Raw genomic sequence first — 13127 nt, 5'->3', positions numbered from 1 at the left:
TTTTACTTCATCCGCGTCGATCGAAGTCCTCTCAACGCCCTGTCACCCGCGACGCTCAAAGGACGACGTCGTTCGCAAAGAGTCTTCTGCTGCTTTTTATTTTACTGGTAATATCATTAATGTATACAAGAAATAATAGTGGTGATCTTATGACGCTACCCTGTGGGACTAAGTCAAGGAGAACTTACCGAGAAGCAAAAATCAGCCTGCTCCTTGGGTGAACCTCGGAGAAAAATTCCAAGTCCTTTGATGAATTCCTTGATAGAAATCCAATTGGTGCTCCGGGAGTCAAAGGCGGTGAATATTCTATCAGTCATGTTGACATCCGTCATGTCAAGTGCATAGTGAATGAAAGATCTAAACTTGCGGCGATCTAAAGAGGCGTTGTCCTTTTCCTAGACGGAAAAAAATTAAGATAGTTTTTTTCATAACTCCACGCGTCGTAAAACACTTTCGTTGAGATGTTATTTCATTTGATTCAGGGAATGAATGGAACCACATATAATGTAAGAGCTTAGCTTATTCATCCGTGACTTGTGCCGTAAATTTTCTTCACTTGCGACCGCTTCAAGTGCATTCTCTGTCTGACCACCTAAAACTTGGAGCGAAATGATTGCTGGTTCTTTTTTTAAACGATCTACTTTTCCGCGGCTTGAATTTGAAACATAGTCGTGAAAATCGTCTTCAAATGAATATAAAACGATGAACATGAAAATATGGCTCGGCATTAACCTCATTCGGGTAGAATAGTTTTTAATTGCTAGAGAAGTTTAAAAGGTGAAGCACGTGTTCAGCGGTGATATGTCTCGACTTTGGTTCAAGAATTTCTCATCTAGTACCATAGCTCCGTCATATTCTATTCGAATTTAAGGTGTTCTTTTAGAATTGTTTATTCTAATGCAGTCAGATTTTTATTCGATAGTTGTCGATTTTTTTCCAGATCGTATTTAGGTGACATGACAATGGGATGGTTCGAAAAAGGTCAGCCCTCTATGCAACTGAGGATTGTATATAGTATATTCGTATGTGTATTCAGTCGTCTCACGGACAGACATTTTATTTGTTCTTTTGCGATCCGTTCTTTAACAAATAAGTGACAAAACAAAGACAAAATAGAGACTAATCGTGAGATATATAAATTGTGTGTCATACCCTCCTCGAAATGTCCCGCTAGCATATCCATTGCATTAATATTAGAAACACCCTTTGAAAATTTCTAATGAGCATTTTAAATGTTTAATTGTCTCTTATGTCTTATTTATTTTTACCGCTACTGTTTAATTATATTCGTCACAAAAAAACGTACCTGGTAATGTATTAACAGTAATGTTTCTAACTCCTTCAGTGTGAATTTATTCTCGTTCTTAATTTTGTTTAGTAGTTTGGCGTATCTATTTTTAACCCGAATCACATCAAAAGGGTCCATGTTATTTCTTGTACGTTGTTATTTCGATGTTTTATGATCAATTCTAAGATTAATCTTGGGAGATCGGATAGATTAGAGAAACTATTTGTTTACGAGGCTGTTGCCATGGGAATCTTTTATTTATGAACCACTCCATCGTTGTCTTTGTAGACAGTCTCAAAAGCATCTTTAGTTTAGTTCCATAACTTACTTTTATGAGCAGCTTGAAAAGCAAGTCTCCGAAAAAAGTTACTTTGATGATATACCTTTTCATCATGTTGTGCCGAATTTTACTGCGCTTGAATAGGATGCAATATCCCTTGAAGATTTACCCACAGAAAACAATTACGATTAAAAAAATTTGTTAAATTGCCTATTTTTGGCACTTTCGGTTTTGAAAAGATTTCACAGAAGTACTCTGTATTTTCTCTTTTACAATTTCGGACTGGTGGGGAAAAATTCATTCAAAGATTAATAGATATAGAGAGTTTGGGAATGGCGGACAGCTAATGAAGTCATGTGGGCGGTTATCGTAAACCTGAGGATTAAATCAACCGCTGATACGGTAAAGAAAGAATTTTGTTCGCGGCGATATAAAAATATCAAATTTATGAAATCGCTTCCTCCAAAGATATGGTAGATTCTGGTCAAATAAGAATCCCGTAGGATTCTATAAAACGCAACTTGAAACTTATTCACCTATATACTAGGTCTGGTGATATATGAAATTTGGTTCACAAATAATTACTTTTTTGACCGTCAAAACCCTCCATAGTTTGTATACAAAGGGAATTATTATTATTAGGTAATCTACCGGTTAAGGTAGGTTAATACTCAAAATCTCTGCATTTGAGTGATTGCGATCGGATTGGTCAAATATCGGGATTCCGGAATCCTAGGTTCTATTTTTTAATATACAAATCGTAGGAACCCCAGTCATTCCACGCCCTAAGACCACAAGGTATCCGATTGCGGTAGTAAAAAAACGAACTACTTCCCGAACCTATGCCTTGGCATCGATCCTTGAAGTATTAAGAATTTGTTTCATTGATTTTATAATGTATTCTCAGGTTACTATGCTGAAGCACATCAAGTGTGACGCACTGTAATGTGGGTTAATGTTACACTGACCATTAAATTAACTACTACACTGACCTTTTATTTAATGAGAAGTAATGTCGATTCTGGTTTTCTCTCCACCTTCATTTTTCTCAATAAGAATAGCATACCCGTGCCTCGTTAATTCACTTAAGCGATGATTATCTCAACACTTGCATGTCCTCACATACAGCCACAACTAAATGTAAAACGGTCATTGGAACTTACTAACCGTATCTACCGGGCTGGGGAAGTACGCTCTACCGATTGTCAAATGTCGGAGTTCACATCAACGTGCTGTTTGAAAGTTACGATGAAGAGAGACTTTCATTTAATTAATATAATAATTGAAGAAGAAAGACAAACGTAATCGCGTAGTTAATTTAATTGTACCATGATCATTATAAATCGTATTTATAGTTAATTCAACGCCTTGTTGATATGTCCTTCTGATTGTAGGTGGGTTGGTAGGGGTATAAATAAGTGGCATCGTGTTGTTAATATGTTTTAGTGACGGTCATCGAAAGAGAAAGCCCCGAAGGAGACTTTCTGTTTCAGTTGGCACTTGGTGCTGAGGGCGTCTTGTAGAAAGTGAGATTGTGAGCGGTCTACACATTTTCGTGTAGTTCTTAGTACACTTAGGTAATTGTGTGCCTTTCAGAAATTCGCTGTTTACTAACTATTTCAGTATGCGATGAACTACTGTCGCGTTCTGCTTCTCTGCTTTACTTAATTCAACATAGCCTTAATATTTTTTATTTCTTTCTCATAGTATGCTTAAATACGTAGTCTCGAAATTTGTATTTTCCTGTGTAATTATTAATGAAAGCGTTTTCCATTTTGTTTTTACAGAAAAGGCGGTAGTATGCTGCTGAAAGTTTATACCCTATGTATTCTATTGCTGGACGGGATGAGTTTTATCGTGAAATTTGTGCTGTTGATCGTGAATGCCTTGTATCAATGTGTGATTCCACCTGTTGAGAAGTCTGTGGAAGGGGAAATAGTTTTGGTAAGTTAACAATTTATTTTGCTCTACTGAAAATGTACCAATAAAAAAGGTTGAAGAGATTAATTGCAAGGCGACAAATTTTACAACTTAACTGCAGTTCTAAAATTTGTTTGCTCCTTAGGTTACAGGTGCTGGTCATGGCATTGGGAGGCAGCTAGCCCTGAAGTTTGCCAGTTTGGGGGCCACTGTTGTGTGCTGGGATATTAATTCAGCTGGGAATGCTGAGACTGTGAGCAAGTATTTACGTTTTTTATTTGAAGTAATTTGAATCACATAATTGCGTTTTTAAATTCTTTTGATAGAATGACATGTTCCTCTTGAGCAGAAGGAGATATCACAGTGTTTATGTTCTAGCTTACATGTCGATAAGTCTTGCCTAAATTTTGTTTAATTTTCAATTAATTTTATTTGCTCAAACATAAGTATGGCCTGCATGAAATTAATTATCTTATAAAACGTAGCTGACGCTCATGTGATAATTACGAAAAAAATAACCGATATTAGTTGAATTTAAAAAAAATATATTGGTCGTTGGTATTCATAATTTGTGGCTTATTTTGTATGCTCACGTCGTTTTTATATTTTAATTGAAAATATAAAAATATAATTTTAGGTTGCGTTAATAGCTGAACGACAAGGACCTCAAGAAAAAGCATCGAAACAATCAAACACAGGGCATCAAAATGGTACCCATATTGCTCCAAGAAAAGCTTATGCTTATGTCTGTGATGTATCAAAACGTGAAGATGTGATGGAAGTTGCTGCTAAAGTGAAGGCAGAAGTTGGAAATGTGACAGTTGTGATCAATAATGCAGGGATTATGCCTTGCAAACCTTTTCTGTCTCATGGAGCCCAGGAGGTACACCGACTGTTCAACGTTAATGTTTTGGCACACATATGGGTGAGCATTGAAAATCGTATTTTGAATTCATAAAGGATTAATTATTTCACCATTAGTCACTAAGCATTCTATTTGTTTAAGATATACTACTTTAGTGTTCATATGCCACTATTTACTCTTTTATTTCTACTGTTATTGCTCAGAAAAGTTATGTTTTGCATAGACCTCGATGAGAATGTTATTATTCATTCATGGCCTTCCTGTTTGTCCGTAGGTTCTCGAGGCCTTCCTACCCTACATGATAGAAAACAATCACGGCCATGTGGTTGCCCTCTCATCGATGGCCGGCATATGTGGTCTTTCAAACCTTGTTCCCTACTGTGCATCGAAATATGCTGTTCGTGGACTGATGGAAGCCATCTCTGAGGAGCTGAGGGAGGAAAGGCGAGGATGTGATATTAAATTCACCACCATTTTCCCATTCATTGTGGGAACAGGTCTAGTGCAAAAGCCCAAGCTTAGGTGAATACTTATTCATTTAAACTTTGGATGAATGACTAATTTTTTATTATTTAATATGAATATAAATAATATTTAGTTATAAAAGGTGTTCACCATGATTTAAAATCACCTGAGGAGCAGATACTTAAGATGTCTTACGGAGTAGTAGGGAAAGAATATCGTTAACCCATCCTGAAAACAAGGCAGTGTCCTCAATCATTAATTAAGCTAACAATTTTTTATAGGAAATATTAATCGGTAACTTTTTCAGGATCTCCGTTTGTGTGTTTAGCATATGTTCCAAAGATTTAATTCTGGAAAAATTGTATGGTACGAAAACAGAAACTTTTAAGGGAAAAGTATATGTATAGTAATAGCTGAAGGGTCCAGTTTTTTTTTTTTTAGAAGAGATGTGCCTGGAGTTTTAGAGTATATAGTACAAAATATAGATATGTGGATAATCTTTACTCTAACATGCCCTCTCTGTAAGTGCATACACGTATAAAATGAAGTTATACCAAGTATCCAGCCTCGAGGATTACTATAAGGCACAAATGATAAACAATATGTATCCATTTAAAAGTTTAAAGGCATTTATTTACTCATAAAATGTGTGGAGTTTTGACAAGTTATGTTGCACTAATTTAGAGATGAATTTCTAAGTACAGCAAAAGATAGCAAGCTCATGCTACTGAAATTCAAGTGTGGAAAAATCAATAGTATATCTGTGGACACTTGCCAAATTCTTCATCTGTCTCACTTTTGATCACAGCTTAAAGATTTCTTTCAACCAATTTTTTTCCATGCGTAAGGATTCATTTTACCGGTAGCTCAATTCTTACATGTCACACACAGTTTATGAAATCAGCGAATGCCTCTTCTCATTTACATGCCAAATTCTGCAGACGATGAAGTCTAAGTGTTTATAACTTTATGTATAGTTTGTACGACTAGGAAGAAGATAATTACATGTGAAGATTTCACTTGATGACCGCATGGTAGGAATGCCACGGTTTTGATAAAATAGGAAATCATTACTTTAATCTGCAACCATTATTTATCACATGTCAGCTGGTAAGCATTAATGAGACTTAATGGCTGGTGATGGATACTCCATTGATTTGATTTGCATGAAACTTTCAACATTATTAATAAAACTCTTAGTGTTCTAATATTCATTGATAAGTGTATACACGTATAGTTGACATCAAATTGTCCATGTTTTTTATTGTGCCAATTTGGCCCTTATTTTGGTACTCTTTTTTTACTCCGCATCACATTATAATCCTATCTTGAATTATTCTTTGTTAGTTTTAAAGAGGTCAGTGATAACTTGGAGAAATTTAGATTGGTTGCATCTTAGAAACCCAATTAAGTTTGTAATTTGACGAGTCATAGAGCTGAGCTCTCCTTGGAGTGAAAGTTTCTGAGCATTCTTGCTTGAGAGGATAAAGCTTGTGTGGAATGATCGTATACTTTATGTTGTGCATTTATATCTATTTATTCCAGTGTCCAAATGAATGAAGGGCTGCTTGTCATTTCTGGGTCGCTTCAAACAATTTGCAATGTCTTCTGATGGAAGCAATGATTTTTTGGCCTCATGGTTTCTCAGACGTGGACATTTCCCATAGGTCACACAGCAGATGAATTAAAGTTTTAAATGGAGTGGTATGAAATTATGGAAATAACATGTGAACGTAACCTAAATTAATGATGTTGAATCTGTCTCCCCATTTTTTACACGCCCAATTCGATGAAGAGTTACAAAAATTTTTAATTGTTGTGTACTAATTATGCTCCCCATTTTTGTCTTTGCCGAGTGTTTGGTCAGCCTATGGTAGGTTTGCATGAAATTTTATCGCAAGGATTCCCAACTCAATTATATGTGCATATGAAATTGATTTTTATATTCATATTCTAGTTTTAAAGTTTAAAAATCCAATTAAAGTTCTAATTTGCAGGCAATGTAGCCCTGTGGATGTTTATAAAATTTTATGATTCGAATTGGTTCCACTAATGTTTTGCATAAAACTTATATTTGAAGCTTAGGCCGTGGATGCTTTAATCTGTCCTAACTTTGTGTCCAACCGTGTGGTTTTTGTTTTTCTTGCAGATGGCGCACACATCTGTGGAGAAAGTAATGAGAAAATTGAAGTGTATGTTAAAAATTTTTGTGCTGTAGTCATTGCATATGTTTGTATCCTCACTGTGCTGACCTTTTAAGCTCACCAGAAACTGGTTACTGGTCACCCATGTTCCTTTCACTTGCTATTGCTCTTCCTGAGTCACTGAGGCAAGTTCAAGGCAAACAGGATGACCATTTACATGGCGAATCTGGTTTTGGGAGTTAAAAAAAAACAGTCGAGCACTAATGGCTGTCATCTTTGCCCTGTAAATCAGAAATTTCCACTCTGATACCATGTGGGCGCATAATTTGCTGAATGAATACTATTGATAATGCTCACTCTTTTATAGGATTGCGGCAACCCAGTATTATGCTGCATTTATTTCATGTTTCATCCTGCTCATGTTAAAATTCGAATGGTTTTAATAGTGATTCTGATTTCTCTTCCTCATGTGCAATCTCTTGGGATTTCTCTCCTTTCCCAAACTTAATTAGCATTTTCTTATTTACCGCGATATCAATTTAATCTAATTATAAATGTAAAAGCGTATTGCCCCTAATTATTTCTCCTTCCCTGAAATGATGTACTTAATTATCATTTATTATGTGATGAATTATTTGGTGATGTTATCTGCGGTGGTTCTTTTCCTCATTCTGTTTCTCATGAATTCCCTGAAAATGATTCCACTGCGTAAATAATTTTAATTGGCCAAAATATTACAATGTATCAATTGGGCACTCCCAATATAATTACTGACTATAAAACATTTTCTTATGTGTCACTTTTAAGAGTTTTGTTGCATGCGTCCTTATTTTAAAAGGGTTTAAGCACATTTGAATCTCCTGATTACTGATTTGGTCATTTATAGTTAATGCCAATGCAAGTTAACTTCTGTTTATGGCTCTTCGAGCCACGAATAACTAGGTGGCATGTCTTGAATAAAAATTCTTTGTAAATGTGTTGGTAATTTTACGGTGTGATAAGACAAAAGGGTGACTGACTACCTAATTGACGTCAACCTATTAACAAACTTCACATTGAAAAGGGAAGCTGAAGTAAAACCAGGGGAATTTTATTTTAACTGCTTATATATCATCTAAATAAACTTCTTGGATTGCTACCATTGTATATTTTTACTGTAAACGTTAATAATTCTTTCCACAAATCCTTTAAAACTGGAAGTTAATTTTAGAATGCATTCCTGGTTGTGGATCGTTGAAAGAAAGTCGCCAGGTGTAGTGTGTAGTTATTCATTTATAGTTGCTGTGTATGAATTATCATTACTAAGTTATAATTATTTATTTTCTTCCTCCAGGTTTCCAACCTTGTTAGGCGTTGTATCTCCTGAAGAGGCTGCGGGAAAAATCGTGGAGGCAATGAGGAGGAACTATGCCGAAGTGTCCATTCCCTCTGTACTCATGTACATCAACAATATCTCCAGGTATGGGTTTTAATTTTCCAGAATTGAAATCTTTTCCTTGCGGAAAAAATAGGTGGAGCCATTAGCACTTTCCTAATGCCATAGAAAAATGTCCCTTCCCATATAAATATGTTTTGGGGCTGTCATGTTTTGTTGTCAGCTTATAGCTATCAGTGTAGATTAACAGTTTGCATTTTGAAACGCCCATTTCCAAGTCACTATCATCAATCGTCTTAGGGCAACACCTCCTCTGGACACTTTGAGTGAGTATGCCGTCCGTCGGATGGGACGTTAAACTGTGGACCCCTTGGCACCTTTCGTTAAGAATAGGCTAATACCAACGCCGGGTTTCTCTCCACTCTCCCTCCATTTCTATTCATCCCTAATGGACCAAATGACCTCAGCTGTCATCCATAAATCTACTACTACAACTCATCTTATTTAGTCCATGTTTTCTTCTTGTTGCCTTATTAAATTCATTTCCAAATCGATCTCTTTATTTCCCCTGAAATAATTTTGCATTTTTTTCTGCTTCTGGTGTTCATATTCATTCTTATTATTTTCACAAGAGTTCGACATTAAAACATTGTCCCTTTGCCATCTTTTTGTTTGCTCGTTGTTGTCAAAGTCTAACTAGCGGACTTAATTTAAACTCAAATTTCATTGTTTAGTGTGTCCCCGGCGGGCTCAGGGTGATGTCTCTGCATGGCCAATAAAATACTGACCCAATCATTGCTTATTGTGTTTGAGCTAACAAGGTCATGATTTTATTTTTGTTACTGGGCACATTTATTAGACTCATTAGTACAATGTTAACGAATTCACGTTGTGACATTGTCTTATCTGAATTGTAGTCTACATTATTCATTTCATCCATGTACCTATGTATGCTTATAAGGCTTCCTTAAAATTGTTTGCAGTTCAAGCACCTATAATGTGATAAGTTGCATGAGAAAAAGTTGTTGTAAAAGTTTTATTTATCTGTGTGAATGTATATTTTAAATGCAAGATAAAAAGGTCATAAACCATTCTCATTAATGCAAAAGTTAAGAAGTACTTTTGGGTGCACATACACACACAAACACACTCTTAAATCTTTCACCTTGCATTACCAATCTCTTGTTCATTTTTACAAAATATAGTCTGTAATTTAAGCCACTGGAAATCATGTTTCAGACTGTTATATTTTCAATGAAATGATTTCAATTATCTCTCTTTTCATGCTCATCCTGGAAGATTGTTCCCACATAAAATGATTCACCTGGTAAAGGATTTTGTGGACAGTGGATGTGAAGCTCATACATAACAATTCTCATGCATGCATATATATTGCCAGCCTGGATGGAGCAGTGGAAAGCATTTCAATTTAATATTTGGTTACGTGGATGCAACCGACTTGGAGGGATTGAAGCAGTGAATGGTGCCTTGTTGTTCTAGTGTGATTGCATCAAAATGCTGCAAAAATAATTTCCAGGTTTCGTGTTGGAAATGAATGTTTGTAGTGATTGAACTCAAATGCAATCACTGATACTTAACAGCCGAGACTTTGATGCTCAATAAGCATTCTTGAGACATTTTGTAATGGCTGTGAGAAGTTCTGTATTATTATTTTTATGAACAGCTTTGTCCGGTGGTCACTAGTATATTTATGTTGAAGGAGTTCCATTTTAATCTAATGGTGCCAGTGTAAAAATGAAAGAATGTGTATGTTTGTATTTGATGTACTTTTATGTGCCCCTTCAAGTAGTTTTTATATTTTTTATGATACCATGAGAGAAAAAAAGGTGTGTTCATGTCACTTGTAATTTTTCAGGCAAAATTATCGATATCTCCTTGCGGAGTATTTTCTTTTTTACCCCATTGAATCTCTCGTTTTCTTTCCTATTATTAAATGTTTAATAAATCATTATCTCCTATAACTTTGTACATCGGTGATATATATATATATGTAAGAGCAATAAATATCAAGGAATTATTTTCATTTATATAGTAGTCTCAGAATCACTGCTTTTCACCATCTCTTGTAAATCCAAGATCCAGGAACATCAAATAATCATGCAATGCTTTTAAAGGCAAATCGTAGCCCCGTAGGGCATAGTCGAAGACCTCAGAATTCACACAGTTCATCTGCATTTTTGTCATACAGCTTTGTCAGCTATAATTTTCAGTTATACATGTGCGGAGTCACTGACTTACATTTCAGATGTTTCAGTGTGCTTTGGATGAAAATGGGATGCTTTTGTTTGTATGGTGTCACCATTGATGACTTCTTTTCTTTATGAAATTGGAAATTGTAGCCATAACCAGTGTTGTCATTTTCATGAAATGGGTGTTATCACCATGACAAATGGTTACATTGCAGCTTGCAGAGTATGAAACAGGTATATGCATATACCACAATTACTTAATTTGTTGCCTTGATGCAGCAATGTCAAAGTCCTTTAGATGTTTGGAAAAAAGCAGGCCGCTTTTTTTCCTATCTTAACTGCAGCTTTAGACTCTTGGTATTCACATTTCATGAGTGATGTTAGTCGAGCTTCAATACCAATGTTTGATAGCTTTTCAAAGTTGACTAATAGGTTCTGAATTGTAGGTCTTTTCAAAATATACATTTTTTGCACAAATGATAAGGAATAACATTGTTCAACCACGGTAGGGGTCGTCATATTTGGGTCAAAATTAGTCTGGTGTTCACTCACCCCCTGTCACACACCCTAGGGGTGGCTTTCAGTGTACTCAAATATAGAAATCTATTCAATAGATTTAATCTGTGATTTAGCCTTTGCTCTGCGAGTGATTCCGAGGGTAGCTCCTCTGGTTTGGAGCTGGGCCGGGAGTCACTCACGGAGCGAGGTTAAATTATCGATTTGAAGTAGTCTGGTGTGTAACCACCCCACGTCACACACCCTAGGGGTGGCTTGCAGGGTACTTAAAAAATAAACATGAACTATTCCTGACCCTTAGCATATATCATTTCACTTATTTGCATGAGGCTCAAAATATGATCCATAAATGATGATCTTTCCTTTGATCTCGTATTACTTTCTATTTTTTTATAATTCTGCAGAATATTCCATGGATGGATGCCATCACACCAATCCCTATATGACTCTATATACTTTCTTATTTCCTTGTTCATAAATGATGGACAAACAAGATAGGTGCCAATCTTCCTGTATGTCATCTCGTCTAAGAATCTGCTTGGTAATTTTACAATATTCTTCAATTTTTTAATTGGAGCACTCATGTGTGAGCTTTTATGAATGAGTCATGGATTCTTAATATTTAAAAGTTTGTCTGTCCAATGGTTTGAAAAGTCGTATTCTTTTATGATATGTCAATTAACAAATGAAAACTATCACAATGAAGAACTGCATGGGTTCATCGAAATCACCAGAGGCACTGCATCTTCCCCGATTGAGAAGCTTTCAATCAAGTGTTAATGTTCTTCTTGAAAATGAAAAGCATACTTGAGCTATTTGGACCCATTTTAATTGCAAATTATCGCGACCTCAGCTGTTACCTAGTTTTCAAGACCCTTTCAGTTATTGCTCGTTTTTCATTCAAAGATGGCATCTTATTTTTGTACACTAAAACAAAAGAAAAATGTAACCCTAGCACTATATTATCATCATCATGCATTGAGATGCAAGAATATGTATCTTATTTTAATGGATTATAGCACTAAACACCAGTCCTCATCTCAACAGAAGTAGTGGGAGCATGCACGCTTTGCTTTTCAATCAATAGAACCTCATTTAAAATTTGGTCACCATTCAGTGTAGCTTTAAAAACCATAATTACCAAGTTCAGTTTATTAACTGCCTGGGTTTTCTGCATGAAGTTGTAGTGCTCTACAGTGTTCATACTTCTTGGTGATATTGGAGGAAGATTGTTTCAGTCGCATGGGCATTAGCAGAAGAAGCATCCACGATGAGGAGGGATGTGATGGCCAGTACTCCTCAGGTGAAGCCATTAAGATAAGAAGGAAAATCAAAGACTTCCATGTACGTATAATTCAGTAATGTGTGGCTCCAATATATAGTCTTAAAGGAAGGAGGATGATCATAGATTTTGAGGCTTTTAAAGTGTGGGTCTGAAGGAAATGGGTTGGATAGAGAGGAAGGTAAATGATTTGGTGTTTTGCACAAAATGGGAGAAGAGAGGAGGTTGTCGGTGAGATTCAAAGAAGGGAGAAATAGTGAGATCTTTAAGGTGGATGAAGAAGGGAGAGAGTAAATAAATAATACAGTTTCAGTCACAACATAATGAAAACCATGAGAAAAACAAAATATGCACTTTCCCACAGATTTATTTGTAACATGCAATGCATTTCAGTTCATCAAACCATCTTCAGGTTCAGTACAAGATTCATAATGACGAACTCCCACTACTTCTCATCTGAATCTGTTGAATATGGTGTATGGTGGAAACCCTTAATGATTAAAGAAGACACAGTTTGCTTTTCCACGTAGAATATTTTAAATACGTCCTAGGTTTCGTTACGGCATACAACTGTTTGTATGCTCTAATGAAGCCCAGGTTGTAATAAATATATTCTACGTGGAAAAGAATAGTTTTTCCTTTCATCATAAGGGATAGGCTTGCTTAATTAGTGTAGAGCCCAGACATTTTGGACAGCATGAAGAGAATAGAAAGTATGATAATGAAGAAGGAAATGGCAGAGAATAAATATGTATAATGTAGTCTTGAAGGGAGTGCCCTAG

At 35.8% G+C, this 13127-nt stretch overlaps 1 protein-coding gene across 1 annotated transcript in view; it reads left to right on the top strand.

Annotated features, from left to right (window-relative positions):
* Positions 1–10385, top strand: part of LOC139688375 (short-chain dehydrogenase/reductase family 16C member 6-like) — an 81805-nt gene extending 71420 nt beyond the window's left edge. The window contains exons 2-7 of the mRNA XM_071585914.1: positions 3356–3512; positions 3634–3741; positions 4126–4413; positions 4628–4875; positions 8296–8421; positions 9637–10385. Of these exons, the coding sequence (XP_071442015.1) occupies positions 3356–3512; positions 3634–3741; positions 4126–4413; positions 4628–4875; positions 8296–8421; positions 9637–9706 (997 nt within the window). The 3' untranslated portion in view covers positions 9707–10385. The remainder of the gene's footprint in view (positions 1–3355; positions 3513–3633; positions 3742–4125; positions 4414–4627; positions 4876–8295; positions 8422–9636) is intronic.
* The last annotated feature ends 2742 nt before the right edge of the window (positions 10386–13127 follow it).

The sequence above is a fragment of the Hetaerina americana genome, unplaced genomic scaffold (genome assembly GCF_022747635.1).
Source record: "Hetaerina americana unplaced genomic scaffold, ioHetAmer1.1.p SCAF_2, whole genome shotgun sequence".
Lineage (NCBI taxonomy): Eukaryota > Metazoa > Arthropoda > Insecta > Odonata > Calopterygidae > Hetaerina > Hetaerina americana.
Note: the sequence above shows the minus strand (reverse complement) of the source record. Positions and strands in the feature narration are given on the sequence as shown.